General features: G+C 49.0%; 1 protein-coding gene across 1 annotated transcript in view; it reads left to right on the plus strand.

Moving 5' to 3' along the window:
* The window catches only part of shpk (sedoheptulokinase), a 30,799-nt gene extending 4,320 nt beyond the window's left edge, over window positions 1–26,479 (plus strand). The window contains 8 exon segments of the mRNA XM_085964670.1: window positions 2,007–2,106; window positions 2,109–2,166; window positions 6,944–7,113; window positions 11,624–11,807; window positions 15,525–15,677; window positions 20,865–21,040; window positions 23,049–23,249; window positions 25,799–26,479. Coding sequence (XP_085820796.1) covers window positions 2,013–2,106; window positions 2,109–2,166; window positions 6,944–7,113; window positions 11,624–11,807; window positions 15,525–15,677; window positions 20,865–21,040; window positions 23,049–23,249; window positions 25,799–26,193 — 1,431 coding nt within the window. The 5' untranslated portion in view covers window positions 2,007–2,012 and the 3' untranslated portion in view covers window positions 26,194–26,479.
* Window positions 26,480–27,388: the final 909 nt, after the last annotated feature.

Below are 27,388 nucleotides of genomic sequence, written 5' to 3' on the forward strand. Positions count from 1 at the left end.
TCCTCCTCCTCCTCCTCCCCCTCCCTCCCTCCTCCTCCTCCCCCTCCCTCCCTCCTCCTCCTCCCCTCCCCCTCCCTCCCTCCTCCTCCTCCCCCCTCCCTCCCTCCCTCCTCCTCCTCCTCCCCCCCTCCTCCTCCTCCTCCCCCCCTCCTCCTCCTCCCCCCCCTCCTCCTCCTCCCCCCTCCCTCCTCCTCCTCCTCCCCCTCCCTCCCTCCTCCTCCTCCTCCCCCCCTCCTCCTCCCCCCCTCCTCCTCCCCCTCCCTCCTCCCCCCCCTCCTCCTCCCCCCCTCCTCCTCCCCCTCCCTCCCTCCTCCTCCTCCTCCCTCCCTCCTCCTCCTCCCTCCCTCCTCCTCCTCCCCCCCTCCTCCTCCTCCTCCCCCTCCCTCCCTCCTCCTCCTCCCCCCTCCCTCCTCCTCCTCCCCCCTCCCTCCCCTCCTCCCCCCCTCCCTCCCTCCTCCTCTCCCTCCCTCCCTCCTCCTCTCCCTCCCTCCTCCTCCCCCCCCTCCCTCCCTCCTCCTCCTCTCCCTCCCTCCTCCTCCTCCCCCTCCCTCCCTCCTCCCCCTCCCTCCCCCTCCCTCCCTCCCTCCCTCCCTCCTCCCTCCTCCCCCTCCCTCCCTCCTCCTCCCCCTCCCCCTCCCTCCCTCCTCCCCCTCCCCCTCCCTCCCTCCTCCCCCTCCCCCTCCCTCCCTCCTCCCTCCCCCTCCCCCTCCCTCCCTCCTCCCCCTCCCCCTCCCTCCCTCCTCCCCCTCCCTCCCTCCTCCCCCTCCCCCTCCCTCCCTCCTCCCCCTCCCCCTCCCTCCCTCCCTCCTCCCCCTCCCCCTCCCTCCCTCCTCCCCTCCTCCCCCTCCCCCTCCCTCCCTCCTCCCCCTCCCCCTCCCTCCCTCCTCCCCCTCCCCCTCCCTCCCTCCTCCCCCTCCCCCTCCCTCCCTCCTCCCCCTCCCCCTCCCTCCCTCCTCCCCCTCCCCCTCCCTCCCTCCCCCTCCCCCTCCCTCCCTCCCCCTCCCTCCCTCCCTCCTCCTCCTCCCCCTCCCTCCCTCCCTCCTCCTCCCCCTCCCTCCCTCCTCCTCCCCCTCCCCCCCTCCTCCTCCCCCCCCTCCCCCCCTCCTCCTCCCCCTCCCTCCCTCCTCCTCCCCCTCCCTCCCTCCTCCTCCCCCTCCCTCCCTCCTCCTCCTCCCCCTCCCTCCCTCCTCCTCCCCCTCCCTCCCTCCTCCTCCCCCTCCTCCTCCCCCTCCCCTCCCTCCCTCCTCCTCCTCCCCCTCCCTCCCTCCTCCTCCCCCTCCCTCCCTCCTCCTCCCCCTCCCTCCCTCCTCCTCCCCCTCCCTCCCTCCTCCTCCCCCTCCCTCCCTCCTCCTCCCCCCCTCCTCCTCCCCCTCCCTCCCTCCTCCTCCCCCCTCCCCCTCCCTCCCTCCTCCTCCCCCCTCCCCCTCCCTCCCTCCTCCTCCCCCTCCCCCTCCCTCCCTCCTCCTCCCCCTCCCCCTCCCTCCCTCCTCCTCCCCCTCCCCCTCCCCCTCCCTCCCTCCTCCCCCCCTCCTCCCTCCTCCCCCCCTCCTCCCCCTCCCTCCCTCCTCCCCCCCTCCTCCCCCTCTCTCCCTCCCTCCTCCCCCCCTCCTCCCCCCCTCCTCCCCCCCTCCTCCCCCCCTCCTCCCCCCTCCTCCCCCTCTCTCCCTCCCTCCTCCCCCCCTCCTCCCCCTCTCTCCCTCCCTCCTCCCCCTCCTCCTCCCCTCTCTCCCTCCCTCCTCCCCCCTCCTCCCCCTCTCTCCCTCCCTCCTCCTCCTCCCTCCCTCCTCCCTCCTCCCCTCCCCCCTCCCTCCTCCCCTCCCTCCTCCCCTCCCCCCCCCCTCCTCCCCTCCCCCCCCCCCCTCCTCCCCTCCCCCCCCGTCCACGCTCCACCCGCCCTTTGTTTGTTTGATAACACTCCTGTGAAGCACCTTGGGACATTTTACTACATTATAGGCGCTTTATAAATCTATATTTTTGTTAGCCTTTGTTTTTTTGTGTTTTCGCAGTTGAAAATGAGTTTGCGAGCCCCTTCTCCCCAGTACGTGTTGGGTGTGGATCTGGGCACCAGCTCAGTGAAGGCGGTGTTGTTGGAAGCTGAGAGCCGGGCAGTGTGGACAGCCAGGTCCAGGAAACCAGGGCGGAGGTCTGCAGCCCGGAGGGGAGCAGGTAAAGGAAATAGAGAATCGGAAAAATGTAGCTTGCTTTTTTTATCCTGGCTGACTCATTGTAAGGTACAGTGTCTAGAATTGCACGTCAAGGTCCACTCCTCCTAACAAAGAAAGACAGACTTGCATTTCTATAGCGCCTTTCACCACCTCAGGACGAGCCAAAGCGCTTTACACACAATGAAGTGTAGTCACTGTTGTAATGTGGGAAACGCGGCATTGAATTTGCGCACAGCAAGCTCCCGCAAACAGCAATGTGACAATGAGCAGAGAATCTGTTTTAGTGATGTTGGTTGAGGGATCAATATTGGTCCCAGGACACCGGGGAGAACTCCCTGCTTGTCTTCGAAATAGGGCCATAGGATCTTTTATGTCCACCTGAGAGAGCAGACAGGGCCTCGGTTTAAAGTCTCATCCGGAAGACAGCACCGCCGACAGTGCAGCACTCCCTCAGCACTGCACTGGAGTGTCAGCCTAGATTATGTGTTCAAGTCCCTGGAGTGGGACTTGAACCCACAACATTCTGATTCCGAGGCAAAAGTGCTACCCACTGAGATGCTGCTAATTTGCTTAATTTAAGATAACTGGTAAAAGAACCAGGAGGGGAGATGAGGAGACTTTTTTTTACGCAGCGAGTTGTTGTGATCTGGAACGCGCTGCCTGAAAGGGCGGTGGAAGCAGATTCAATAGGAACTTTCAAAAGGAATTGGATAAATAGTTGAAAAGGAAAATTTTCAGGGCTATGGGGAAAGAGCGGGGGGAGTGGGACTAATTGGAGAGCTCTTTCAAAGAGCCGGCACAGGCACGATGGGCCGAATGGCCTCCTTCTGTGCTGTCTGATTCTATGAATTAGAATTAACTGTTCATTTGAATTGCAAAAAAGAGAAAAAAGGCCTCCTCTTCTGTTTTATGTCGATGATTCGGACAAAAACATAATGGGCCAACATTTGCGATCGGAGGCTTCAAAATGTGTGCGAAAGTACCTGGTGGGCCGAGAAGAATGGCGGCTTGCGGTCCTGGGCCTCTCCGGGTCCGCGCGGGCAGAGCCCCAGGTATCCAGGGGCGCAGGCGGTTCGTAGGCGCTCTGGGATCACGTGGGCTGGCCTAACCAATGGAAGAAGGGAATCCCCATTCACCTTTTGACAGCTGTACGGAGCTGTCAAAAGTATGAATGGGAATCACCTAAAAATACACCAACACATTAAATCATTTGTTTTTAAATTACATATTAAAATTAATTAAAATGTCATTTGATTAAATATTTTAAACGAATATGTATGTTTTACTGGGCTAAAAATAAACTTACCTTTTTGAAGAGTATTTTTAATTTATAAACGAGTTTTCAAATTTCATTTTTCTATTTTTTAAACTCTTAGGCCTAACATTTGGTTGCTTTCCGCCTCCCGTTGGGCGCAAAACAACTAGCGCCCGGGCACGGCGCCGTCAATGCTTCCCGCGAAATTCAGTGGGAGGTTAGCGGCAGCGGTAACCGATAGCACCTCGCGGCACTGCGCCACCGGCGATGACATCATCACCTTGTGCAGCGCCCCCCGCTCGCACCCCGGCCGCGATCTTTGGTAGCACCCCTGACTTAACACCGGACGCTATGTCCGATGGGGTCAGAGGGACCTACCTGTGGCCGGGGGCAGCGCTAGTTAAAGGGAAGGTGCCGGGCGGCCATTTTTGTTGTTGGCCACATGCCAGCACCTGCCTCCGCTGCCGTCCCCGGCCCCCTCTGAAGCCGCCCCACGGTGTGCCGGCTGTGCTCCATGAGCCCGGCACTTCTCTTGAGTGCCGGGCTCTTGTGCCGGCACTCCGATCCCTGGTGGCCCAGCTGGGCCCCGGGTTGCGCTGCGCTAGGCCCCTCCCCTTTAAGAAGGGGAGGAAGGCCTGCAGTATTGCGGCGCGACGTGTCACGATATTCACTTGCAGCGCCCCAAGAGGAAGGCGGGGCGCGCTTCCAGTAGCACCCTGCTTCCCTCTTGAGCGCTACCGATGAATTTGTGGAGAGCATTGTGATCCCGGACAACCACGTTTGCAGTAAGTGCCTGCATCTTGAGGAACTTCAGCTCAGAGTTCTTGAGCTGGAGTCTGAGGTGCAGACATTGCGGGGCATAAGGGATGGGGAGAGTTACCTGGACTCTTTGATGCAGGAGGCAGTCACAACCCTTAGGTTAGGTAGTGGTACAGGTCTGGTTAGTGGTCAGGGACAGGAGGGTGCGACTGCAACTCAGGCAGGTAAGGGGACCCCAGGTGCAGTGCTGGAGGAGCCACGGCATTTGTCCTTATACAACAGGTATGAGGTTCTTGCTGCCTGTGTGGATGAGGGAAAAGGCTGCAGGATGGATGAGCAAGCTGACCATGGCACCATGGTGCAAGAGGCCATTCAAATGGGGGGAGTGAAAGGGAATGTAGTTGTGGTAGGGAACAGTATAGTCAGAGGGATAGATACTGTTCTCTGCAGCAGCGACCGGGAGTTCCAAAGGTTGTATTGCCTGCCCGGTGCCAGGGTTAAAGACATCTCATCACGCTGGAGAAGAACTTGGAGTGGGAAGGGGAGGATCCAGTTGTTGTGGTCCATGTAGGAACCAACGACATAGGTAGAACTAGGAATGAGGTTCTGCTGAGAGAGTTTGAGGAGTTGGGGTCCAAAATTAAAAAGCAGAACCTCAAAGGTAATAATCTCTGGATTGTTACCTGAGCCACGCGCCAATTGGCATAGGGATGAGCAGATTAGAAGGTTAAATGCGTGGCTCAAAGTGGTGTGGGAGGCAGGGGTTTTGCTTCATGGGGCACTGGCACCAGTACTGGGGAAAGAGGGAGCTGTTCCGTTGGGACGGGCTCCACTTAAACTGGGCTGGAACCAGTGTCCTGGTGAATTGAATAACTAGGGCAGAAGACAGGGCTTTAAACTAATAAAGGGGGTGGTGGTGGGAGGATTCAGGAAAGAGTAAATTTAAAAGCAGCAAGAGAAATGTCAAGGTTCTAGAGCAGAGCAGAGTTTTGGGTAAAAATAAGCAGAGTGGGTCAGGAAGGAACAGAGAGAGGAACCAAGGTAATAGAGGAGCAGTGACTAAGGTAACATCAGGGGAAAATAGAAAAAAGGTTGTAACTAGCAGAATAGATATGGGAGAACCAGTGGATGTGGTGTATTTGGATTTTCAGAAGGCATTCGATAAGGTGCCACACAAGAGGTTATTAAACAAAATTAGGGCTCATGGGATTGGGGGTAATATACTAGCATGGATTAGGATTGGTTAACAGACAGAAAACAGAGAGTAGGTATAAACAAGTCATTTTCGGGTTGGCAGGCTGTAACTAGTGGGGTACCGCAAGGATCAGTGCTTGGGCCTCAGCTATTCACAATCTACATCAATGATTTGGATGAGGAGACCAAATGTAATATATCCAAGTTTGCTGATGATACAAAGCTGGGTGGGAATGTAAATTGTGAGGAGGATGTAAAGAGGGTTCAAGGGGATATAGACAGGCTAAGTGAGTGGGCAAGAACATGGCAAATGGAATGGAATGTGGAGAAATGTGAAGTTATCCACTTTCGTAGGAAAAATAGAAAAGCAGAGTATTTTTTAAATGGTGAGATTGGGAAATGTTGGTGTTCAGAGGGACCTGGGTGTCCTTGTACACGAATCACCGAAAGTTAACATGTAGGTACAGCAAGCAATTAGGAAAGCAAATGGTATGTTGGCTTTTATTACAAGAGGATTTGAGAATAAGAGTAAAGACGTCTTACTGCAATTATATAGGGCCCTGGTGAGACCACACCTGGAATATTGTGTACAGTTTTGGTCTCCTTACCTAAGGAAGGATATACTTGTTGCCACAGAGGGAGTGCAATGAAGGTTCACCAGACTGATTCCTGGGATTTGGAGATTGTCCTATGAGGAGAGATTGAGTAGACTAGGCCTATATTGTCTAGAGTTTAGAAGAATGAGAGGTGATCTCATTGAAACATACAAAATTCTTACAGGGCTTGACAGGGTAGATGCAGGGAGAATGGTTCCCCTGGCTGGAGAGTCTAGAACCAGGGGTCACAGTCTCAGAATAAGGGGTCGGCCATTTAGGACTGAGATGAGGAGGGCTGTGGAGGCTCAGTTGTTGAGTATATTCAAGGCAGAGGTCGATAGATTTTTGGATATTAAGGGAATCAAGGGATACGGGGACAGTGCAGGAAAGTGGAGATGAGGTAGAAGATCAGCCATGATCTTATTGAATGACGGAGCAGGCTCGAGGGGCAGAATGGCCGACTCCTGCTCCTAATTCTTGTGTTCTTATATGTTGATGGGGTTAGATGAAGATTGGTGGGAGGAGGCTCGTGTGGAGCATGGACCAGTTGGGCCGAATGGCCTGTTTCTGTGCTGTAAATACGATGTAATACTTTGAATCTTCTATTGTGAGAGTGTGGAAGGCACTACCCCAGAAGGCCACAGATACCGAATTAATTGAGGTGTTTAAAAGCGAGAAGAGAGATACTTAACTTGAGAAGTAATGAGGTAATGGTATGGGGAAAAGGTGGGGAATTGAGATTTTAAAATGGCACGGGCTTCCAAAATAGCCGAATGGTCTATTCCTAATCCCCTGAGAGTTCGCCTTGCAGGTGGGTCTATCCCAGCCTCCTTAGAGGCAAGGAAGACCTCTATTAAAACTCAAATCAGCCAGGTGTGGGCTGTGGAGAAAGAACGGTTAGCACAGGAAAAAGGAGACAGTGGAAAAGAAAAGTAAGGGCGAGGTGAAGGAAGGCAGGACCACTGCCTCCCGAGCGGTTTGTCATCTTGATTTTCATTCCAGATCCGGGAGCAGGACGTTGCTAGGATCGTGTCCGCCCTCCACCGCTGCGTTGCTGCGCTGCCCAGAGAACGTCTCCGCCGGGTGGGGAGGATCGGCGTCTCGGGACAGATGCATGGTGTCATGCTGTGGAAAAGCAAAGAAGGTAACTGCAGGAAGGTGGCAGAGGCGGGACCCTGCTCGCTGCTTGTTGCTCATTGGAGTCCAGCATGGATGCAGAGCTCAGCACAGTGCAGAGGGAGCGCAGTTAACCGCAGTCTCCAGTTTACTCTGCATGAAATTTAGGCAAAATTTTAGAACCATCTGTATAATCCTTTTATAATTTGCTAGCAGATCTTTCTTGCCCATGCTCGTGGTTAACCTTAGAATTAGAATAAAGAAAGAAAGAAATTTGCGCACAGCAATCCCCCACAGACAGCAGTGACCAGATCATCAATATTTTAGGTGTTGGTTGAGGGATAAATATTGACCCCAGGACACCAGGGAGAACTCCCCTGCTCTTCTTCGAAATAGTGCCCTGGGATTTTTTACGTCCACCTGAGAGGGCAGACAGGGCCTTAGTTTAACGTCTCATCCGAAAGACGGCACCTCCGACGGTGCAGCTCTCCCTCAGTATTGCACTAAAGAGCCAACCGATTTTGTGCTTGGGTCTCTTTAGTGGTTCTTGAACACACGACCTTCTGACTCAGAGGTGAGAGTGCTACCCACTGAGGTAAGGCTGACATCTATACTTAGAAATTGGAACACAGAAACAGGCCGTTCGGCCCCACTAGTCCATGTTGGTGTCTATACTCCACACCAGCGGTATCCTAATCCCATGCATCTGCTCTGTTCCCATATCCCTTTATTCCCCCTTTCCTACAATCACATATCTAGCCTATTCTTAAATGTTGACATGGTCTCTGGTTCAGCCACTATCTCCAGTACTGCATTCCACAGCCTCACAACCCTCAGCGTAACAAGTTTCTCCCGCTTTCTGTCTTAATTCTCTTACATTTAATCTTATAGTTATGTCCCCACATTCTGGACCCTTCACTCACTGGAAACAGTCTGTTTCTGTCTACTCTGCCCCATCGCGTCATAATTTTAAACATCTCTATCTCCTCTGTTCTAACGAATACAGCCTGGGTCTCGTGAACTCGCAGACCCCCTGGGCTCCCCCTAGCAGCCGCCATTTCTAACTGTAGTGCAACTACTTGTTGTGACTCCAAGTGCATTGAAATGTTGAAATGTTGCAGCAACATTTTCCGCCACTGAAAGGAGCTTTATACTGTCTTCGTGGGCGACCCAGGGCCTCTGTGGCAGAAACAATGGCCAGGAGTTTCCTCGGGGCCACTCCCGCAATGGTACCGTAACTTTACCAGCTTTGGAGAGGGTACAGAGGAGGTTTACCAGGATGATACAAGGGATGAGGAACTTCAGTCATGTGGAGAGGGTGGAGAAGCTGGGGTTGTTCTCCTTAGAGCAGAGAAGGTTAAGGGGAGATTTAATAGAGGTGTTCAGAATGATGAGGGGTTCTGATAGAGCAAGTAATAGAAACTGTTTCCTCTGGCAAGTGGGTTGGTAACCAGAGGTCACAGATTTAAAATAATTAGCAAAAGAGCTAGAGGGGAAATGAGGAGAAATGTCTTCATTGGGTCTTTAGCTGATTTCCAGCTGCATGACCAATCAGAGTCCCTGATTCTGGTATTAGGAAATGATGCGTGTTGGCCCCTGTTTAACCACAGCTTCCAAGGTTGTTGTCTTTGTATCTTCACGCTCTTCCCTTGGAGAACCGTGTGAAGTAGTGGAAGGATTGGCGGGCTGATTAACAGACGTGAACGCTCCTTCCATGGCCGTGACCACCTTTACCCCAGTCGATAAAAGGGGGGGTGTTAATCCTATACAACAGGAGGGGTTTATGGACTCCCACAACCCATACAGTGAGTAGGGGCCCTCCACACCCACTGAACACGAGGATCCCGCTGGATGTCAGCCCAGAATTCCGAGCCGGAGCTGCGGATTGAACCCTGAACCTTCTGGCTCAGACGCGGGAATAGCTTCTATAGTGAGGTTGTTCTTGTATGTTCCACTCCCTCAGTTGGCATATCAATCACACGTGTGCAGATATTACACAGGAACAGGGGGCGACCATTCAGCTCCTCAAGCTTGTTCCACCATTCAATTAGATCATGGCTGATCTGTATCCTAACTCCATTTACCTCACTAAAGTTAACGTAAGCAAGAAAATAGTATTAGAAAAAATAATGGCACTAGAGACCGACAAATCCCCCGGACCTGATGGCTTCCACCCCAGGGTTTTAAAGGAAGTAGGTGAGGAAATTGCAGATGCTTTAGCCATAATCTTCCAAAGCTATCTTGATTCAGAAATTATTCCTTTTGATTGGAAAATTGCAAATGTAACTCCATTATCTAAGAAAGGTGAGAGACAGAAAGTAGGAAATTATGGACCTGTTAGACCTAGTCTAGCATCTGTTGTGAGGAAGTTATTGGAATCTGTAATTAAGGACAAAATGACTGAGCACTTGGAGAAATTTGAGCTGATTAGAGAGAGCCAACATGGATTTGTAAAGGGTAGGTCATGTATAACAAACCTAATTACATTTTTTGAGGGAGTAACTAAAGTAATAGACAGGGAAATACCTATGGATGTAGTTTATATGAACTTCCAGAAGGCATTCGATAAGGTTTCATGTATGACCCTAACAAAAATCTATCAATCTCCGTTTTGAAATTTTCAATTGACCCCCAGCTTCAACAGGTTTTGGGGGGCGAGAGTTCCAGATTCCCACTACCCTTTGTACATAGATTGTGAATTTTGGAGAATCAGTAGAGCCATGTAAAGTGTCAGAACATACACCGTCAGTTCCAAACGAGTGGAGTGGTTTTACTGCTGCTGTTTATTTCCACTTTAAGTGGACTCTCGGCATTTCCTCGGTCCCACTGGTACCTTGCAGCCTTCTGCAGATCCCAGTGTCTTGATTTTCATCACATACCAAACCAGGGGTGAATGGGATTCTGAACAGCAGGAGGAAAACGGTTTCAGAGTGCCTCAGCATTTGGCGAGTAGAGTTTTACTTTTGAACTCAACTCAGTTAACTTTTCACATTGAAAACACTTACTTGAGCTTTAAGCTGAGGAAATTAAACCAGAAAAGGAATAAACTGCACACTTTGTAAACAAGGTCATCAGTGGGGTGTGGAGGAGCTGGAACAGCCACAATCAATAATCAGATATAGCCGGGAAACAAAGTAAGGAGCAGTAAGATGTTGTTCAGGGTGTAGTTTGGTTTGGTAAGGTGAGGTGCTGAGGTCTGGTTTGATTTGGTGAGGAAAGATATTGAAGGTCTGGTTCGGTTTGATGAGGGGGAGGGAGATGTTTGAGGGTCTGGTTTGATAAAGAGATGCTGAGGGTCTGGTTTGGTGAGATGTTGAGAGTCTGGTTTGATAAAGAGATGCTGAGGGTCTGGTTTGGTGAGGAGGGATATTGAGGGTCTGGTTTGATAAAGAGATGCTGAGGGTCTGGATTGATAAAGAGATGTTGAGGATCTGGTTTGATAAAGAGATGTTGAGGGTCTGGTTTGATAAAGAGATGCTGCGGGTCTGGTTTGGTGAGGAGAGATATTGAGGGTCTGGTTTGATAAAGAGATGCTGAGGGTCTGGATTGGTGAGGAGGGATATTGAGGGTCTGGTTTGATAAAGAGATGTTGAGGGTCTGGTTTGATAAAGAGATGCTGAGGGTCTGGATTGGTAAGGAGGGATATTGAGGGTCTGGTTTGGTGAGGAGATGCTGAGGGTCTGGTTTGGTGAGGAGATGCTGAGGGTCTAGTTTGGTGAGATGCTGAGGGTCTGGTTTGGTGAGGAGGGATATTGAGGGTCTGGTTTGATAAAGAGATGTTGAGGATCTAGTTTGATAAAGAGATGCTGCGGGTCTGGTTTGGTGAGGAGATATTGAGGGTCTGGTTTGATAAAGAGATGTTGAGGATCTGGTTTGATAAAGAGATGTTGAGGGTCTGGATTGGTGAGGAGGGATATTGAGGGTCTGGTTTGATAAAGAGATGTTGAGGGTCTGGTTTGGTGAGGAGATGCTGAGGGTCTGGTTTGGTGAGGAGATGCTGAGGGTCTGGTTTGGTGAGGAGGGATATTGAGGGTCTGGTTTGATAAAGAGATGTTGAGGATCTGGTTTGATAAAGAGATGCTGCGGGTCTGGTTTGATAAAGAGATGCTGAGGGTCTGGTTTGATAAAGAGATGTTGAGGATCTGGTTTGATAAAGAGATATTGAGGGTCTGAATTGGTGAGGAGAGATATTGAGGGTCTGGTTTGATAAAGAGATGCTGAGGGTCTGGTTTGATAAAGAGATGTTGAGGATCTGGTTTGATAAAGAGATATTGAGGGTCTGAATTGGTGAGGAGAGATATTGAGGGTCTGGTTTGATAAAGAGATATTGAGGGTCTGGTTTGGTGAGGAGAGATATTGAGGGTCTGGTTTGATAAAGAGATGCTGAGGGTCTGGTTTGATAAAGAGATATTGAGGGTCTGAATTGGTGAGGAGAGATATTGAGGATCTGGTTTGGTGAGGAGAGATGTTGAGGGTCTGTTTCAGTTTGCTGAGGGGAGACACGGGTTATATATTTTCTCTGTTCTCCCCTGTTTTAGGTTGTATATGGCAGAGGACTGAAGCAGGCTTCACGTTCCAGCCCGGGGAGACTAGTCACCTGGTCACATGGCAAGATGGCCGCTGCAGCCTCGAATTCCTCACTTCACTCGCACAGCCCGATTCCCATCTTAATCTTGCCAGCGGCTTTGGCTGTGCCACCATTTTCTGGTACATGAGAAACAGGTAGACATCTCCAAACTTCTTTGCAAACACGACAGGTAACAGAAAAGTTACGGCAGCTTTTATAAAGTTGAAGGGGTGCTCCTGATATTTTGCTCAATCGAAAAAGATCTAAATGAACAATAATAAGATGGGGCTGGGGAACGCAATGGGTCAGATACTGTCCTGTCATCGCTGACCCAGTATTTGAAACCAGGCCAACCTGGGGGGAAACACTCTGAGAAGTATTTTAGTATGTGTATTCCCTGGAATTTAGAAGTTTAAGGGCTGATTTGATCTAAGTTTTCAAGATATTAAGGGGAACTGATGGAGAAACTATTTCCGCTGGTTGGGGATTCTAGGACTAGGAGGCATAGCCTAAAAATTAGAGCCAGACCTTTCAGGAGTAAAGTTAGGAAACACTTCTACACACAAAGGGTGGTAGAAGTTTGGAACTCTTTTCTGCAAATGGCAGTTGATGCTGGGTCAATTGTTAATTTTAAATCGGAGATTGATAGCTTTTTGTTAACCAAAGGTATTAAGGAATATGGGCCAAAGGCGGGTACATGGAGTTAGGTCGCAGATCAGCCGTGATCTCATTGAATGGCGGAACAGGCTCAAGGGGCTGAATGGCCTCCTCCTGTTCCAATGTTCGTATGAGGAGTGATATAGATCTGTACGTTTTTGTGAGTCTCTCCTCTCTGCTAGCTGCAAGGGTTCCTGCGGTTAGACGAGGAGAAATGGGCCCATATTACAAAATTGTCTCCAATTCTCACAACCTGCTTTTATAAGGTGTTTGTAGGGTTTCTATAGCACCTTCCACATTCCCAGGACACTCCAAAGCGCTTCACAGCCAATAAATTCCTTCTGAAGTGTTGTCACTGTTGATTTCTAGGCAAACATAGCAGCTAATTTGTGCACAGCAAGATCCCATAAACAACAATTGAGATAAATGACCAGTCAATCTGTTTATGTTTCTGATGTTGGTTCAGGGATAAATGTTCGACATCGAAATTATAACACAGACGCAGGCCATTTGGCCCATCCAGTCCACGTCAGTATTTACCCACCCAAACAGTCCTAACCACATTGACCCATCCAGTTTCCATGTCGTTTCATCCCCTTTTCCTTGATCCACCTATCCAATCTAATCTTGACTGTTGACACAGTTTGTGCCACAACCACTAACCCTGGGAGTGAATTCCATAGCCTCACTACTCTCTGTGCAAAGACGTTTCTCCTGCCTCTTACCCTCAATATATGGACCATCATCGTAGACCAGGAGAGCACTCCTGTTCTTCTTCAAATAATGCCTGGGGATTTCTTTGTGTCAACTTGGCCAGGTAGACAGGGCCTTGGTTTAACATCTTATCTGAAGAACGTACTCCTGACAATGCAGCTCTCCCTCAGTACTGCATTGAGGGCTGCCTGGATTATGTGCTCAAGTCCTGGAGTGGAGCTTGAACCCACGACCATCTGACTCAGAGGTGAGTGCTGCCTACTCGGCTAAGCTGGGTGTTGTTTTGAATTTAGTGGGTATTATATTGGATTGAGTAGGTTTTATATTAGATTTAGTAGGTTTATATTGAATTTAATAGTTTTTATATTGGGTTTAGTGGGTTTACATTGAATTTAGTAACTGTTATATTAGATTCATTGGGCGTTATTTTGGATATAACAATCTTATTTGGGATTTAATGGGTTTTATTTAGCAAGTTGAGTAAATTGTGCCTATACTCTCTGGAGTTTAGAAGAATGAGAGGTGATCTCATTGAAACGTATAAGATTCTCAGGGGGATTGACAGGGTAGATGCTGAGAGGCTGTTTCCCCTGACTGGAGTGTCTAGAACTAGAGGGTCAGAGTCTCAGGATAAGGGGTCGGCCATTTAAGACCGAGATGAGGAGGAATTTCTTCACTCGGAGGGTGGTGAATCTTTGGAATTCTCTACTCCAAACGGCTGGGGATGCTGAATTGTTGAGTATATTCAAGGCTGAGATTGATGGATTTTTGGACTCTAGGGGCATCAAGGGATATGGGGATCGGGCGGGAAGGTGGAGCTGAGGTTGAAGATCAGCCATGATCATACTGAATGGTGGAGCAGGCTCGAGGGGCCACATGGCCGACTCCTGCTCCTAATTCTTATGTTCTTAACCCTAGTCTAGGCCACCTGTCCTCCTAATTTAATCCTTTTATACCCAGTATCATTCTGACCCCTTAGACTGAGACAATGTCCCCTAGTTCTAGACTCTCCAGCCAGGGGAAACAACCTCTCAGCATCTACCCTGTCAATCCCACTCCAAATCTTATATGTTTCAATTCTTCTAAACTCCAAAGAGTATAGACCCAATCTACTCAATCTCTCCTCATAGGACAGCCCTCTCATCCCAGGAATCAATCTAGTCAACCTTTGTTACACCGCCTCTAAGGCAAGTATATCCTTCCTCAAATAAGGAGAACAAAACTGTGCACAGTACTCCAGGTGTGGTCTCACCAAGGCCCTGTACAATTGTAGCAAGACTTCCTTACTCTTATACTCCAATCCCCTTGCAATAAAGGCCAACATGCCATTTGCCTTCCTAATTGCTTGCTGTACCTGCATGCTAACTCTCTGTTGTATTCCCATGATGAATATAGATTTTAAGGGGAGATCTAATTGAGGTATTTAAGATGATTAAAGGATTTGATAGGGTAGATCAAGAGAAACTATTTCCTCTGGTGGGGAAGTCTAGAACAAGGGGGCGTAACCTTAACATTAGAGACAGGCTGTTCAGGGGTGATGTTGGGAAGCACTTCTTCACACAAAGGATAGTGGAAATCTGGAACTCCCTCCCCAAAAAGCTGTTGAAGCTGGGGGTCAATCGAAAATTTTAACACTGAGACGGATAGACTTTTGCTAGCCAAGGGTATTAAGGGTTACGGAACCAAGGCGGGTAGATGGAGTTAAGATTCTTTTCAGCCATGATCTCATTGAATGGCGGAACAAGCTCGAGGGCTGAATGGCCTCCTCCTGTTCCTATAATCACCACTTTCTATCACCATTGAGTTACCACCCCACATCACTGCACTGGAGTCCCAGGCTTGCCGGTCCGTCAGCATCTGAGATATGGAAAGTTGATGTTTCATCTGAATTGGTCCCCTGAAAAAACATGAGCCTGGCTTACAACAGAAATTTAGTTGCTGACCCATCTCTATTGCCCCATCCCTAGTTGCCCTTGAGAAGGTGGTGGTGAGCTGCCTTCTTGAACCGCTGCAGTCCGTGTGGTGAAGGTACTCCCACAATGCTGTTAGGGAGGGAGTTTTAGGATTTTGACCCAGTGACCATGAAGTTGCAGTGTGTAGTCTGATATTGGATAAAGAGCCTTTATTCAGACATATTGGAGCATGGATTGATAAACATTTGCTGGTCCATTCACATTCTTTAAGCAACTGAATTGAGGCTATTGCTTTGTGTTCCATTCTTAGGGGTACTCTACTCTTGTTACTTGTGTCCTTTTAAAAGCAGTAGGACTCAAGAATTATTTTACAATTTATTTTGAACACAAATATACTTATTAGTGCTATCTTAGAAATGGGGATAGTGCGGGAAAGTGGAGTTGAGGTCGAAGATCAGCCATGATCTTATTGAATGGCGGAGCAGGCTCGAGAGGCCACATGGCCGACTCCTGCTCCTAGTTCTTATGTTCTTATAACATATTAAGTTGTATCTATATCAGTAACAGTCGTGCTATTTTGTTTTCCAGGCCCAAATTTCTGGAGCCCTATAATGTAGCAGGGACCATCCATGACTACGTTGTCGCTGTCTTATGTGGGCTTAAGAAACCCCTGATGTCAGCCCAGAATGCTGCCAGTTGGGGGTATTTTAATACCAGATATGGAACTTGGAATCTGCAAATGTAAGCCTGCATTTACTCCTGTGTTGGAAAGCCAGGGGACTGACGCTATCACACACCCATAACACACAAATGCTGTGCACCATTTCTGCAGGGACTGCATTCCTTTAATACAGGTGTTGGAATCATGTCCCAAGGGGTTACTCTATGAAACCTCGAGCTTGTCCTGATGTTAATGCCAGGGAATGGACAACTTTACATGCCAACATCAAGCACCCCATGATCAGGTACAGGTTAGGCGCAGAGTAAAGCACCGTCTACTCATAAGAACATAAGAATTAGGAGCAGGAGTCGGCCATTCAGCCCCTCGAGCCTGCTCTGCCATTCAATGAGATCATGTCTGATCTTCTGCCTCAACTCCATTCACCGGCCCTATCGCCATATCCCTTGATGCCCTTACTAGTCAGAAATCTATCGACTTCTGTTTTGAAAATACCCAATGACTGAGCCTCCACAGCCCTCTGGGGTAGAGAATTCCAAAGATTCACCACCCTCTGTGTGAAGAAATTTCTTCTCATCTCAGTCCTGAATGGCCTACCCTTTATCCTGAGGCTGTGGCCCCTGGTTCTAGACTCCCCAGCCAAGGGAAACATTCTCCCAGCATCCACCCTATCAAGCCCTGTAATAATTTTGTATGCTTCAATGAGATCCCCTCTCATTCTTCTGAATTCAAGAGAATACAGGCCTAGTTTACTCAATCTCTTCTCATACGACAGTCCCGCCATCCCAGGAATCAATCTCGTGAACCTTCGTTGCACTCCCTCTATGGCAAGTATATCCTTCCTTAGGTAAGGAGACCAAAATTGTACACAGTGCTCCAGGTGTGGTCTCACCAAGGCCCTATATAATTGGAGTAAGACTTCTTTACTCCTGTACTCAAATCCTCTTGTAATGAAGGCCAGCATACCATTTGCCTTCTTAATGGCTTGCTGCACCTGCACATTCACTTTCAGTGGCTCATGTACAAGGACACCCAGGTCCCTTTAAGCATCTGCATTCCCCAATCTTTCACCCCTACTCTTGTAGAGGGGCCACCTACAGTACTGCAGCACCAGTGTGCCAATTTCCCCACCTCCCACTCTTGCTCTCACCTGCCTGAGTGGGAACTGCCTTGAGAGTCACACCCCAAACCATTTCACACGGGAACCTTACGGCCCATGGACCGAGGGTACCATCCCAACAGCCTGGACTAGATCAGAAGCCAGTTGCGTGAGGTGAAATAAAAACAGAAAATGCTGGAAGCACTCGGGGTCAGGCAGAATCTGTGGAGAGAGAAACAGAGTCACCGTTTCAGGTCGATGACCTTTCATCAGAGATCTTTTGCATGAGGTGAAAGGTCATTGTGCAGTGCACTGCCCCATCCAGTTCCCCAACTACAGCTCATTAAACAGAACCTGTTCTCCTTGTTGTACCCCATTTATATAGTAGACACATCCCATGTCTACTTGCGGTAAAAGAACACTCAAAACAATTTCTTGTTCTTGTCCTGATACCTCCTCGGCAGTGCCACGACCACCATCTCGGATTAGGTTATCCTGCATTGGGTGTACCAGTACACAAACTACATGTTGTTTCTTAAAAGGGCTGCGACTGGAACTTGCAAAGGGGTAAGGATTCGGTGATTGCTTTAGTAGTTTAAAGGATCTTAGACCACATCAGAGTCTACATCTTCTTTAAAACATTTGGCCACCAAAGATCTGCCTCTCCAATTAGAGTTGCCACCCCTCCTGGATTGGCCTGGAGTCTCCAGGACTTCAAGATTAATCCCCAGGACACTGCTGCAAGCAAAAACACGGGAGAAAAGTCATCGGAGGAATTTAAAAAATAGTGTGTATTTTTCATTTTCATTTATTAGTTGTAAAATTATTTAAGAAGAATTTTTTAAATGGCTGTTTGACCAGGCAGCGGGGTGGGAGGCTGGAGGTCATGTGATAAAACCTCCAGGAATACGTCCAACCCGAGTTGGCGACCCTTACTCTCCGTCAGTCAGATAAGATGTTAAAACCAAGGTCCTGTCTGCCAGCATTGGTCGTTTTGGTGCAAGGGAGGGTCTCACAGCACCATTTGAAAATAGAAAAATAAATCATAGAAATAGATATTTACGGCACAGAAGGAGGCCATTCTGCCCAACGTGTCTGTGCCGGCTGAAAAAGATCTCTCCAGCTTAATCCCACTTTCCAGCTCTTGGTTCGTAGCTTTGTAGGTTGCAACACTTCAAGTACTTTTTAAATGTGATGAGGGTTTCTGCCTCTGCCAACCTCTCAGACAGTGAGTTCCAGAACCCCACCGCCCTCTGGGTGAAAAAAGCTCTCCTCAACTCCCCTCTAATCCTTCTACAGGAAACTTTGTGATATCCGGCACCGACGGGACCGAGCTGTTGCCGTCCCATCAAAACTGCCAGACAAACCAGCGCTAATGTTGAAACATACGGAGCTTTGTATCTGGCAACAAACCCTGTTAGCAACAGCTTCTAAACAGTCGGCCGTACCTTGCAAGCGTCGCTGTAGCTTAGCAACAGCTTCAACGAGACCTTGCAGAGCCTGACTGGTGAAAAAAAAAAGCAACGAAAAGAAAAAAAACCTAACGAAACGGCTCCTGATTTTTGCTGGTGGCTCGAGCATTCCAGACAGTTAACCTCCGGATAAACCAAAGTTTCCTGTACCAATTACTTTAAATCTATGCCCCCTGGTTATTGACCTGTCTGCTAAGGGAAAATTCACTCTATCTAGGCCCCTTATAATTTTATAAGAACGTAAGAAATAGGAGCAGGAGTAGGGCCATACGGCCCCTCAAGCCTGCTCCGCTCAATCAAGTCTCCCCTCAGCCTCCTCTTATCCAAAGAAAACAACCCCAGCCTATCCAATAGCAAAATACTGCAGATGTTGGAAATCCTCCGTTCAGTCCGTAAGGGTGACTCCGAGCTTCCGGTCGCCTGTCATTTTAATTCACTGCTCCATTCCCACTCGGACCTCACCGTCCTTGGCCTCTTGTATTGTTCCACGGAAGCTCAACATAAACTCGAGGAACAGCACCTCATCTTCCGATTAGGCACTCTGCAGCCTTCCGGACTCAATATCGAGTTCAACAATTTCAGATCATAAGCTCGGCCCCTATTTCATTTTTTCTTGTAATTTTTCCACTCCTTTCCCCCCCCCCCCCCCCTTTCCTTTTGTTTCTCTCTCACACCTGGCAGCTATCTCTTGCCCTGCCAGTACACTTTACACCTAATCTCAGCCTATTACCATCTCGTCTAGCTTCTAATCTCTTTTACTTCTTTTGTTTCTTTTATTATTTTGTCTGATCGCAGCCCTGCCTTCGATCTAGTTTCTTTTCTTTCCAGTTTTGAAGAAGGGTTCAACCCAAAACGTCAACTCAAATTTCTCTCTACGGATGTTGCCTGACCTGCTGAGTTTTTCCAGCATTTTCTGTTGTTATTCCAGCCTATCCAATCTGTCCTCATAGATAAAATTCTCCAGTGCTGGTAACATCCTCGTAAATCTCCTCTGCACCCCCTCTAGTGCAATCACATCCTTCCTGTAATGTGGTGACCAGAACTGTACACAGTATTCTAGCTGTGGCCTAACTAGCATTTTATACAGTTCAAGCATAACCTCCCTGCTTTTATATTCTATGCCTCGGCTAATAAAGGCAAGTATCCCGCATGCCTTCTTAACCACCTTATCTACCTGTCCTGCTACCTTCAGGGATCTGTGGACATGCACTCCAAGGTCCCTCTGATCCTCTGCACTTCTCAGTGTCCTACCATTTATTGTGTATTCCTTTGCCTTGTTAGCCCTCCCCAAATGAATTACCTCACACTTCTCCAGATTGAATTCCATTTTGCCACTGTTCTGCCCACCTGACCAGTCCATTGATATCTTCCTGCAGTCTACAGCTTTCTTCCTCACTATCAACCATACAGACAATTTTTGTATCATCTGCAAACTTCTTAATCATGCCCCCTACACTGAAGTCTAAATCATTGATATATACCACAAAAAGCAAGGGGCCTAGTACTGAGCCCTGCGGAACCCCACTGGAAACAGCCTTCAAGTTACAAAAACACCCGTCGACCATTACCCTTTGCTTCCTGCCACTGAGCCAATTTTGGATCCAACTTGCCACTTTCCCTTGAATCTCATGGGCTTTAACTTTTCTGACCAGTCTGCCATGTGGGACCTTGTCAAAAGCCTTGCTAAAATCCATGTAGACTACATCAAACGCACTACCCTCATCAACCCTCCTTGTTAACTCCCCAAAAAATGTGAAAGAGAGTGGGGAGTTCTCGTGGTGCCCTGGGCCAAAGCTCTTCCCTCAACCAACACCACCAAAAAATAATTAATCGGCCATTCACGTCGTTACTGTTTGTGGAATCTTGAAGTGTGCAAAATGGCTGTCGTGTCTGACAGCATAATGACAGTTACTGTACTTCAAAGTCATTTATTGCATGCGCAACACCTTGTGACATTCCCGAGTGACGTGGTAAGATGGTATTTAAACGCAGGCCTTTTCTCTCTTTCCTTGGTCCCGTTTTTTTGGCTGCCAATGATTTTAAATCCCCCCTTTCCATTTGCAACTTATAGCAGACAAGAACTTAATGCAGACTCATTAACCTGAACCCTAAGAATTAAATGCCCTGGTGATTACATCACTTGCTTTGGGAGCTAATGGCCACTGATTGATCGATGAAACTTGAGGACTGGCTCACCAAAGACATGTAATGGGGGGAGTCTAGGACATGGGGACATAACCTTAAAATCAGAGCCAGGCCATTAGGGAGAGAAGTTAGGAAACTTCTTCACGCACAGAGTGGAAGAAGTGTGGAACACTCTCTCTCACAAGAAGCAGTAGATGCTAGCTCAACTAATTTTGAATCTGAGATCAATAGATTTTTGCTAGACAAGGGTATAACAGGCTATGGAGCCAAGGCAAGTGGATGGAGTTAGGATACAGATCAGCCATGCTCTCATTGAATGGCGGGAACAGGCTCGAGGGGCTGAATGGCCTCCTCCTGTTCCTATATAGTGTCCCTGACTGTTATAGGTGCTTCATACCTGATCCTTCTGTTGTTGTTGCTTTGAGTCGGTCAGAAGGAGAAGTGAAAGCAGCTCCGTTGCGCCCAGCCACTTTTGTTCTCTCTCTGAAGGACCGAGGCCACTCTCACAGGAATTTCCTTAACTCCTCTTCCAGATTAAGGGATTCTGGATTTCCCACATGCTTGCTGCCGGCAGTTGTGGAATCTGGTGCGATTGCTGGAAAGACAGCTCATGAATGGTACGGTGTGCCAGAGGGGACGGAGGTTGGTGTGGCCCTGGGCGATTTCCAGTGCTCTGTGTACTCCTGCATGATGGAGAAGACAGATGCAGGTAAGGACGGAAATGGGCTTTGCTTTGCTTCATAAAACAATTATATTTCAACCCTGTGTCCAAACACGTACCTGACTGTTCTTCGAGGTCCTCTACTTCTGATGTTGCCTAAAGGATAATTTGTCAGAGTGTTTATCACAATTCTAGTGCAGATCATAGAATCATACAGCACAGAAGGAGGCCATTTGGCCCATCATGTCTGTGCTGGCTGTTTGAAAGAGCTCTCCAATTAGCCCCGCTCCCCCTGCTCTTTCCCCAGAGCCCTGCAAATTTCCCCCCTTCAAGTATTTATCCAATTCCCTTTTGAAAGTTACTATTGAATCTGCTTCCACCGCCCTTTCAGGAAGTGCATTCCAGATCACAACAACTCGCTGTGTAAAAAAAATCTTCTCATCTTCCCTCTGACTCTTTCGCCAATTACCTTAAATCTGTGTCCTCTGGTCACCGACCCTTCTACCACTGGAAACAGTTTCTCCTTATTTACTCCATCAAAACCCTTCATGATTTTGAACACCTCTATTAAATCTCCTCTGCTCTAAGGCAAACAATCCCAGCTTCTCCAGTCTCTCCACATAACTGAAGTCCCTCATCCCTGGTACCATTCTGGTCAATCTCCTCTGCCCCTTCCCCAAGGTCTTGACATCCTTCTTAAAGTGCGAAGAGTCAAGAGTTGGGACACAATACTCCAGCTGAGGCCTAACCAGTGTTTTATAAAATAGCAAAATACTGCGGATGTTGGAAATCTGAAATAACAGAAAATGCTGGAAACACTCAGCAGGTCTCCACGGATGGTGCCTGGCCTGCTGAGTGTTTCCATGATTCTCTGTTACTTCAGTGTTTTATAAAGATTGAGCATAACTTCCTTGCTTTTGTACTCTATGCCTCTATTCATAAAGCCTAGGATCCCGTTTGCTTTTTTAACAGACTTCTCAACTTGTCCTGCCACCTTCAAAGACTTGTGTACGTACACCCCGAGGTCTCTCTCTTCCTGCACCCACTTTAAAATTGCACCCTTTAGTTTATATTGCCTCTCCTCATTCTTCCTACCAAAATGCATCACTTCGCACTTCTCAGCATTAAATGTAAAGGACCGCCTGTTAGGCCAGATATAGACCTGGTTTTCCAGAGCATACCAATCTTACAGTGGGGGTTTCAATCAGGCGTCAGGCCCCTTATTTGGAAATGCAAAGACCCAAATGCCTGTTTCAGGCATGGGCGCTGCTCGCTGATATCTTGGCCCTTGCCAATATGGCGGGTGGCGCACTTCCAGCTCAAAATGGAGCCTTAGGAGACCCTTTAGCACCTGAAAAACAACCACATTTTTAGGCCACCATCTGTGGGTTACGTCCGAAGCAAAACAACTTCAATTGTAGTCATTCCCATGGCTTCTTTGCTGACCTCTGTTGTTATGCCTGAAACCGGACAATGATTCGTGCAACACCCAGATAATAAATGTTAATTAGGTGCCCTTCCCTTGACGGTGTATAGTTCAGCAAGGTCAGTGATAGAGTGTCAGCCATGGCTCAGTGGGTGGCACTCTCACCTCCCAGTCAGAAGGTTGTGGGTTCAAGACCCACCCTAGAGATTTGAGCACAAAAATCCAGGCTGACACTCCAGTGCAGTACTGAGGGAGTGCTGCACTGTCAGAGGTGGTGTCTTTTGGATGAGACGTTAAACCGAGGCCCCATCTGCCTTCAGGTGGCTGTAAAAGATCCCACGCCCGCTATTTCGAAGAAGAGCAGGGGGGAGTTCTCCCCGGTGTCCTGTGGCCAATATTTATCCCTCAACAAACATCACTAAACCAGATTATCTGGTCATTATCACATTGCTGTTTGTGGGAGCTTGCTGTGCGCAAATTCGCTGCCACGTTTTCTACATTACAACAGTGACCACACTTCAAAAAAAGTACTTTATTGGCTGTAAAGCACTTTGGGATGTCCTGAGGTCGTGAATGCGCTTCTTTCTGGTCACTGTTCAATGGTTGATTAAGATCTTTCTTACTCTCTAGTTTTGAACATCAGCACTTCTGCCCAGCTGACCTTTGCCCTGACCCCTGCATTCCAGCCACCGGCTCGTCCCAATCCCGCCGCTAGCATTGCGTACTACCCCTACCTGGACGGGATATACTTGGCTGTGGCAGCCGCTCTGAATGGTGGCAATGTGCTGTCCTCTTTCGTTGGGATGTTGAAACAGTGGATGCAGGAGTTGGGTAAGAAACTTTTGACATTTGTGCAAGATACAAATCACTTTACAGACCCTGCGATGCAAGAAAACAAAACAAAACACCAGATTACGAGCATCTATCCCTCCATCTCTGTCGATTCACTCTATCCCTCCATCTCTGTCCCTTCACTCTATCCCTCCATCTCTGTCCCTTCACTCTATCCCTCCATCTCTGTCCCTTCACTCTATCCCTCCATCTCTGTCGCTTCACTCTATCCCTCCATCTCTGTCCCTTCACTCTATCCCTCCATCTCTGTCGCTTCACTCTATCCCTCCATCTCTGTCGCTTCACTCTATCCCTCCATCTCTGTCGCTTCACTCTGTCCCTCCATCTCTGTCGCTTCACTCTGTCCCTCCATCTCTGTCGCTTCACTCTGTCCCTCCATCTCTGTCGCTTCACTCTGTCCCTCCATCTCTGTCGCTTCACTCTATCCCTCCATCTCTGTCGCTTCACTCTATCCCTCCATCTCTGTCCCTTCACTCTGTCCCTCCATCTCTGTCGCTTCACTCTATCCCTCCATCTCTGTCGCTTCACTCTGTCCCTCCATCTCTGTCGCTTCACTCTGTCCCTCCATCTCTGTCGCTTCACTATATCCCTCCATCTCTGTCGCTTCACTCTATCCCTCCATCTCTGTCCCTTCACTCTATCCCTCCATCTCTGTCGCTTCACTTTATCCCTCCATCTCTGTCCCTTCACTCTGTCCCTCCATCTCTGTCGCTTCACTCTATCCCTCCATCTCTGTCCCTTCACTCTATCCCTCCATCTCTGTCACTTCACTATCCCTCCATCTCTGTCGATTCGCTCTATCCCTCCATCTCTGTCGATTCGCTCTATCCCTCCATCTCTGTCGCTTCACTCTATCCCTCCATCTCTGTCCCTTCACTCTGTCCCTCCATCTCTGTCCCTTCACTCTATCCCCCCATCTCTGTCGCTTCACTCTATCCCTCCACCTCTGTCGCTTCACTCTATCCCTCCATCTCTGTCCCTTCACTCTATCCCTCCATCTCTGTCGATTCGCTCTATCCCTCCATCTCTGTCGCTTCACTCTATCCCTCCATCTCTGTCCCTTCACTCTGTCCCTCCATCTCTGTCCCTTCACTCTATCCCCCCATCTCTGTCGCTTCACTCTATCCCTCCATCTCTGTCGCTTCACTCTATCCCTCCATCTCTGTCCCTTCACTCTATCCCTCCATCTCTGTCCCTTCACTCTATCCCTCCATCTCTGTCCCTTCACTCTATCCCTCCATCTCTGTCGCTTCACTCTATCCCTCCATCTCTGTCGATTCACTCTATCCCTCCATCTCTGTCGCTTCACTCTATCCCTCCATCTCTGTCGATTCACTCTATCCCTCCATCTCTGTCGCTTCACTCTATCCCTCCATCTCTGTCGCTTCACTCTATCCCTCCATCTCTGTCGCTTCACTCTATCCCTCCATCTCTGTCCCTTCACTCTATCCCTCCATCTCTGTCCCTTCACTCTATCCCTCCATCTCTGTCGCTTCACTCTATCCCTCCATCTCTGTCGCTTCACTCTATCCCTCCATCTCTGTCCCTTCACTCTATCCCTCCATCTCTGTCGCTTCACTCTATCCCTCCATCTCTGTCGCTTCACTCTATCCCTCCATCTCTGTCCCTTCACTCTATCCCTCCATCTCTGTCGATTCACTCTATCCCTCCATCTCTGTCGCTTCACTCTATCCCTCCATCTCTGTCCCTTCACTCTATCCCTCCATCTCTGTCCCTTCACTCTATCCCTCCATCTCTGTCGCTTCACTCTATCCGTCCATCTCTGTCCCTTCACTCTATCCCTCCATCTCTGTCCCTTCACTCTATCCCTCCATCTCTGTCCCTTCACTCTATCCCTCCATCTCTGTCGATTCACTCTATCCCTCCATCTCTGTCGATTCACTCTATCCCTCCATCTCTGTCGATTCACTCTATCCCTCCATCTCTGTCGATTCACTCTATCCCTCCATCTCTGTCCCTTCACTGTCTATCCCTCCATCTCTGTCCCTTCACTCTATCCCTCCATCTCTGTCCCTTCACTCTATCCCTCCATCTCTGTCCCTTCACTCTATCCCTCCATCTCCATCCCTTCAGTTTGTCTGTCCCTCAGTCCCTGATTGTTTAGCCTTTTTCCCTTTGTTTTTTGTTGGATTTTTATAGGATCTGGAATTGGGTAGAAAATGTTCAGAAAAACTCTTTAGAAAATACCAGTTTCCGATCACTATCTGTCCCAGGATCGTTTTCAAGAAAACAGTATAATGAAAAAGCAAAATAATTCAGATATCAGAGTGAATGGAAATTGTGTCTTTTTTAAATCTGATTTCACTAAAGATTGGGTGATTTTGAAGTCTTTAGTCCAAGTGTCTTAGAATGACAAAGCTTAATGGGAGTAATTTGTGTCATAATTATATCAGGACACACAGTTACAGGTACGGTGAACTTTGGGAGTGTCAGGTATAAACTTCAGTGTCCCCCTGTGGGTTTTAGGCAGTTGCGGACTCTGACACTGGTTTTATTCACTCCCACAGGTCTGGAGGTCCCAGAGTCCGCCATCTACTGCCGATCGATACAGGCTGCTCGAAACGTAGCTCGCACTGAACTTGCGGTGCAGGCAACCATATTTGGAGAGAGACATTCGCCGGGCCAGCTGGGTTCAGTCACCGGCATCTCCCCGTCCAACCTCTCCCTGGGTCACGTCACCAGAGCGCTGTGCCGCGGCATTGCGGAGAACTTGCACTCCATGTTACCGTGCCAGCGGCTGGTTGAGTCAGGGGTGCGGAGGATTATGGGCAGCGGAAGTGCTCTGACCAGGAACGAGGTGCTGAAGCAGGAAGTGGAGAAGGTTTTCACACTCCCGGTGGTGTACGGGGCGACTGTAGATTCAGCGGTCGGCGTTGCTATGGTGATGCTTGACCGGAAATAGGGAAGGAAAAAAATAATCCCCAAATGCGAAAACGCGAGGTGAATCAACGTCCAATCAGAATGTGTGTGTTACTTGACATGAATCAGTCATTCATGAAAGAAAGACTTATGAAATAATACTGGGCGGCCTGCGGGTGGCGCTGTCCAGGGAGAGTATAACTACTCGGGCACGGGCCCAGCTTGTGCAGGACATTCTTAACAGGAACTAGTGAAGGACACAACTAGACCTCCATGTTGTAAAACAGTTGATTAAAGCTTTGTTTAACGCTTAGACCAAGTGTCTAGTAGTTTTCTTACGTCAGGGAGGGTATGAAAGAGTTGGCAGGAGCTCCTCCCAGCAGCTTCCCCCAGCCATCTCTTCCCCAGCATAGCTTGGACGTAATCAGCCACGTGAAGGAGCTGAGTGTAACTGAGAGAGCTTGGTACCGGCACAGGGCAACACCACAGCCCGTCCTTCTTGACCTGGTGTCAACGGTCAACGCTGAAGAAGGCCCAGCATTTTACCGGACAGGCTACGTTCCAAATTGCTCCCTCGCTGACACCAAAGACCACGTGGAAGAAGAAGAAGAGGACACCTGCAAAGCAAGAGCCAGTTCTAACCCTCTGTGGAAAAGCAAGGAGGAGGAAAAGAAAGCAAAGGGCAGCGTGAGATCGCTGGAATTTTTACATCAGGCAGCGATCACGGTCTCCGGAGCACCACGATAACATGACACACAGTTGATCCAATCCTATTGTTGCTGCGCCCCTGAATTTCCCCCTCCCCTCGCACATGCCGCCCCCATCCCACATGTGTCTCCCACTCCTGCTGCATCAGCCGTTGCCTATTTAACTTTCGGAAGCATACGGTGAACAGACTCCTAGCTCAGTGCCGCGCGGGATGAAGCTTGAGGTTCATCTGCATTTTTCTGCCAGGTTTCCTCCCTCAGTCAATCCTGTCTCAGTCCTGCCTCGATCCTGCGTCCGTCTCGTCAAGAAGAGCAGATTGCCCATCAACCTTCGTATTTGTATTTTCAGCCACGTGTAGAGCAGAACATTGTAGCCAACAGCAGGGATCTATAACTGAACCACAGGGTACTGATCATTGTTAATTGTGTACATGTAAGAGAGAATATTAATCAACACTGTGCAAATAAAATGTGCCAGAAAATTTATTTATACAGGGTACTGGTGAGGCCACACCTGGAATACTGCGTACA

This window comes from Somniosus microcephalus, chromosome 22 (genome assembly GCF_052327205.1).
Source record: "Somniosus microcephalus isolate GS21.2 chromosome 22, FLI_Smic_1.0, whole genome shotgun sequence".
Taxonomy (NCBI): domain Eukaryota; kingdom Metazoa; phylum Chordata; class Chondrichthyes; order Squaliformes; family Somniosidae; genus Somniosus; species Somniosus microcephalus.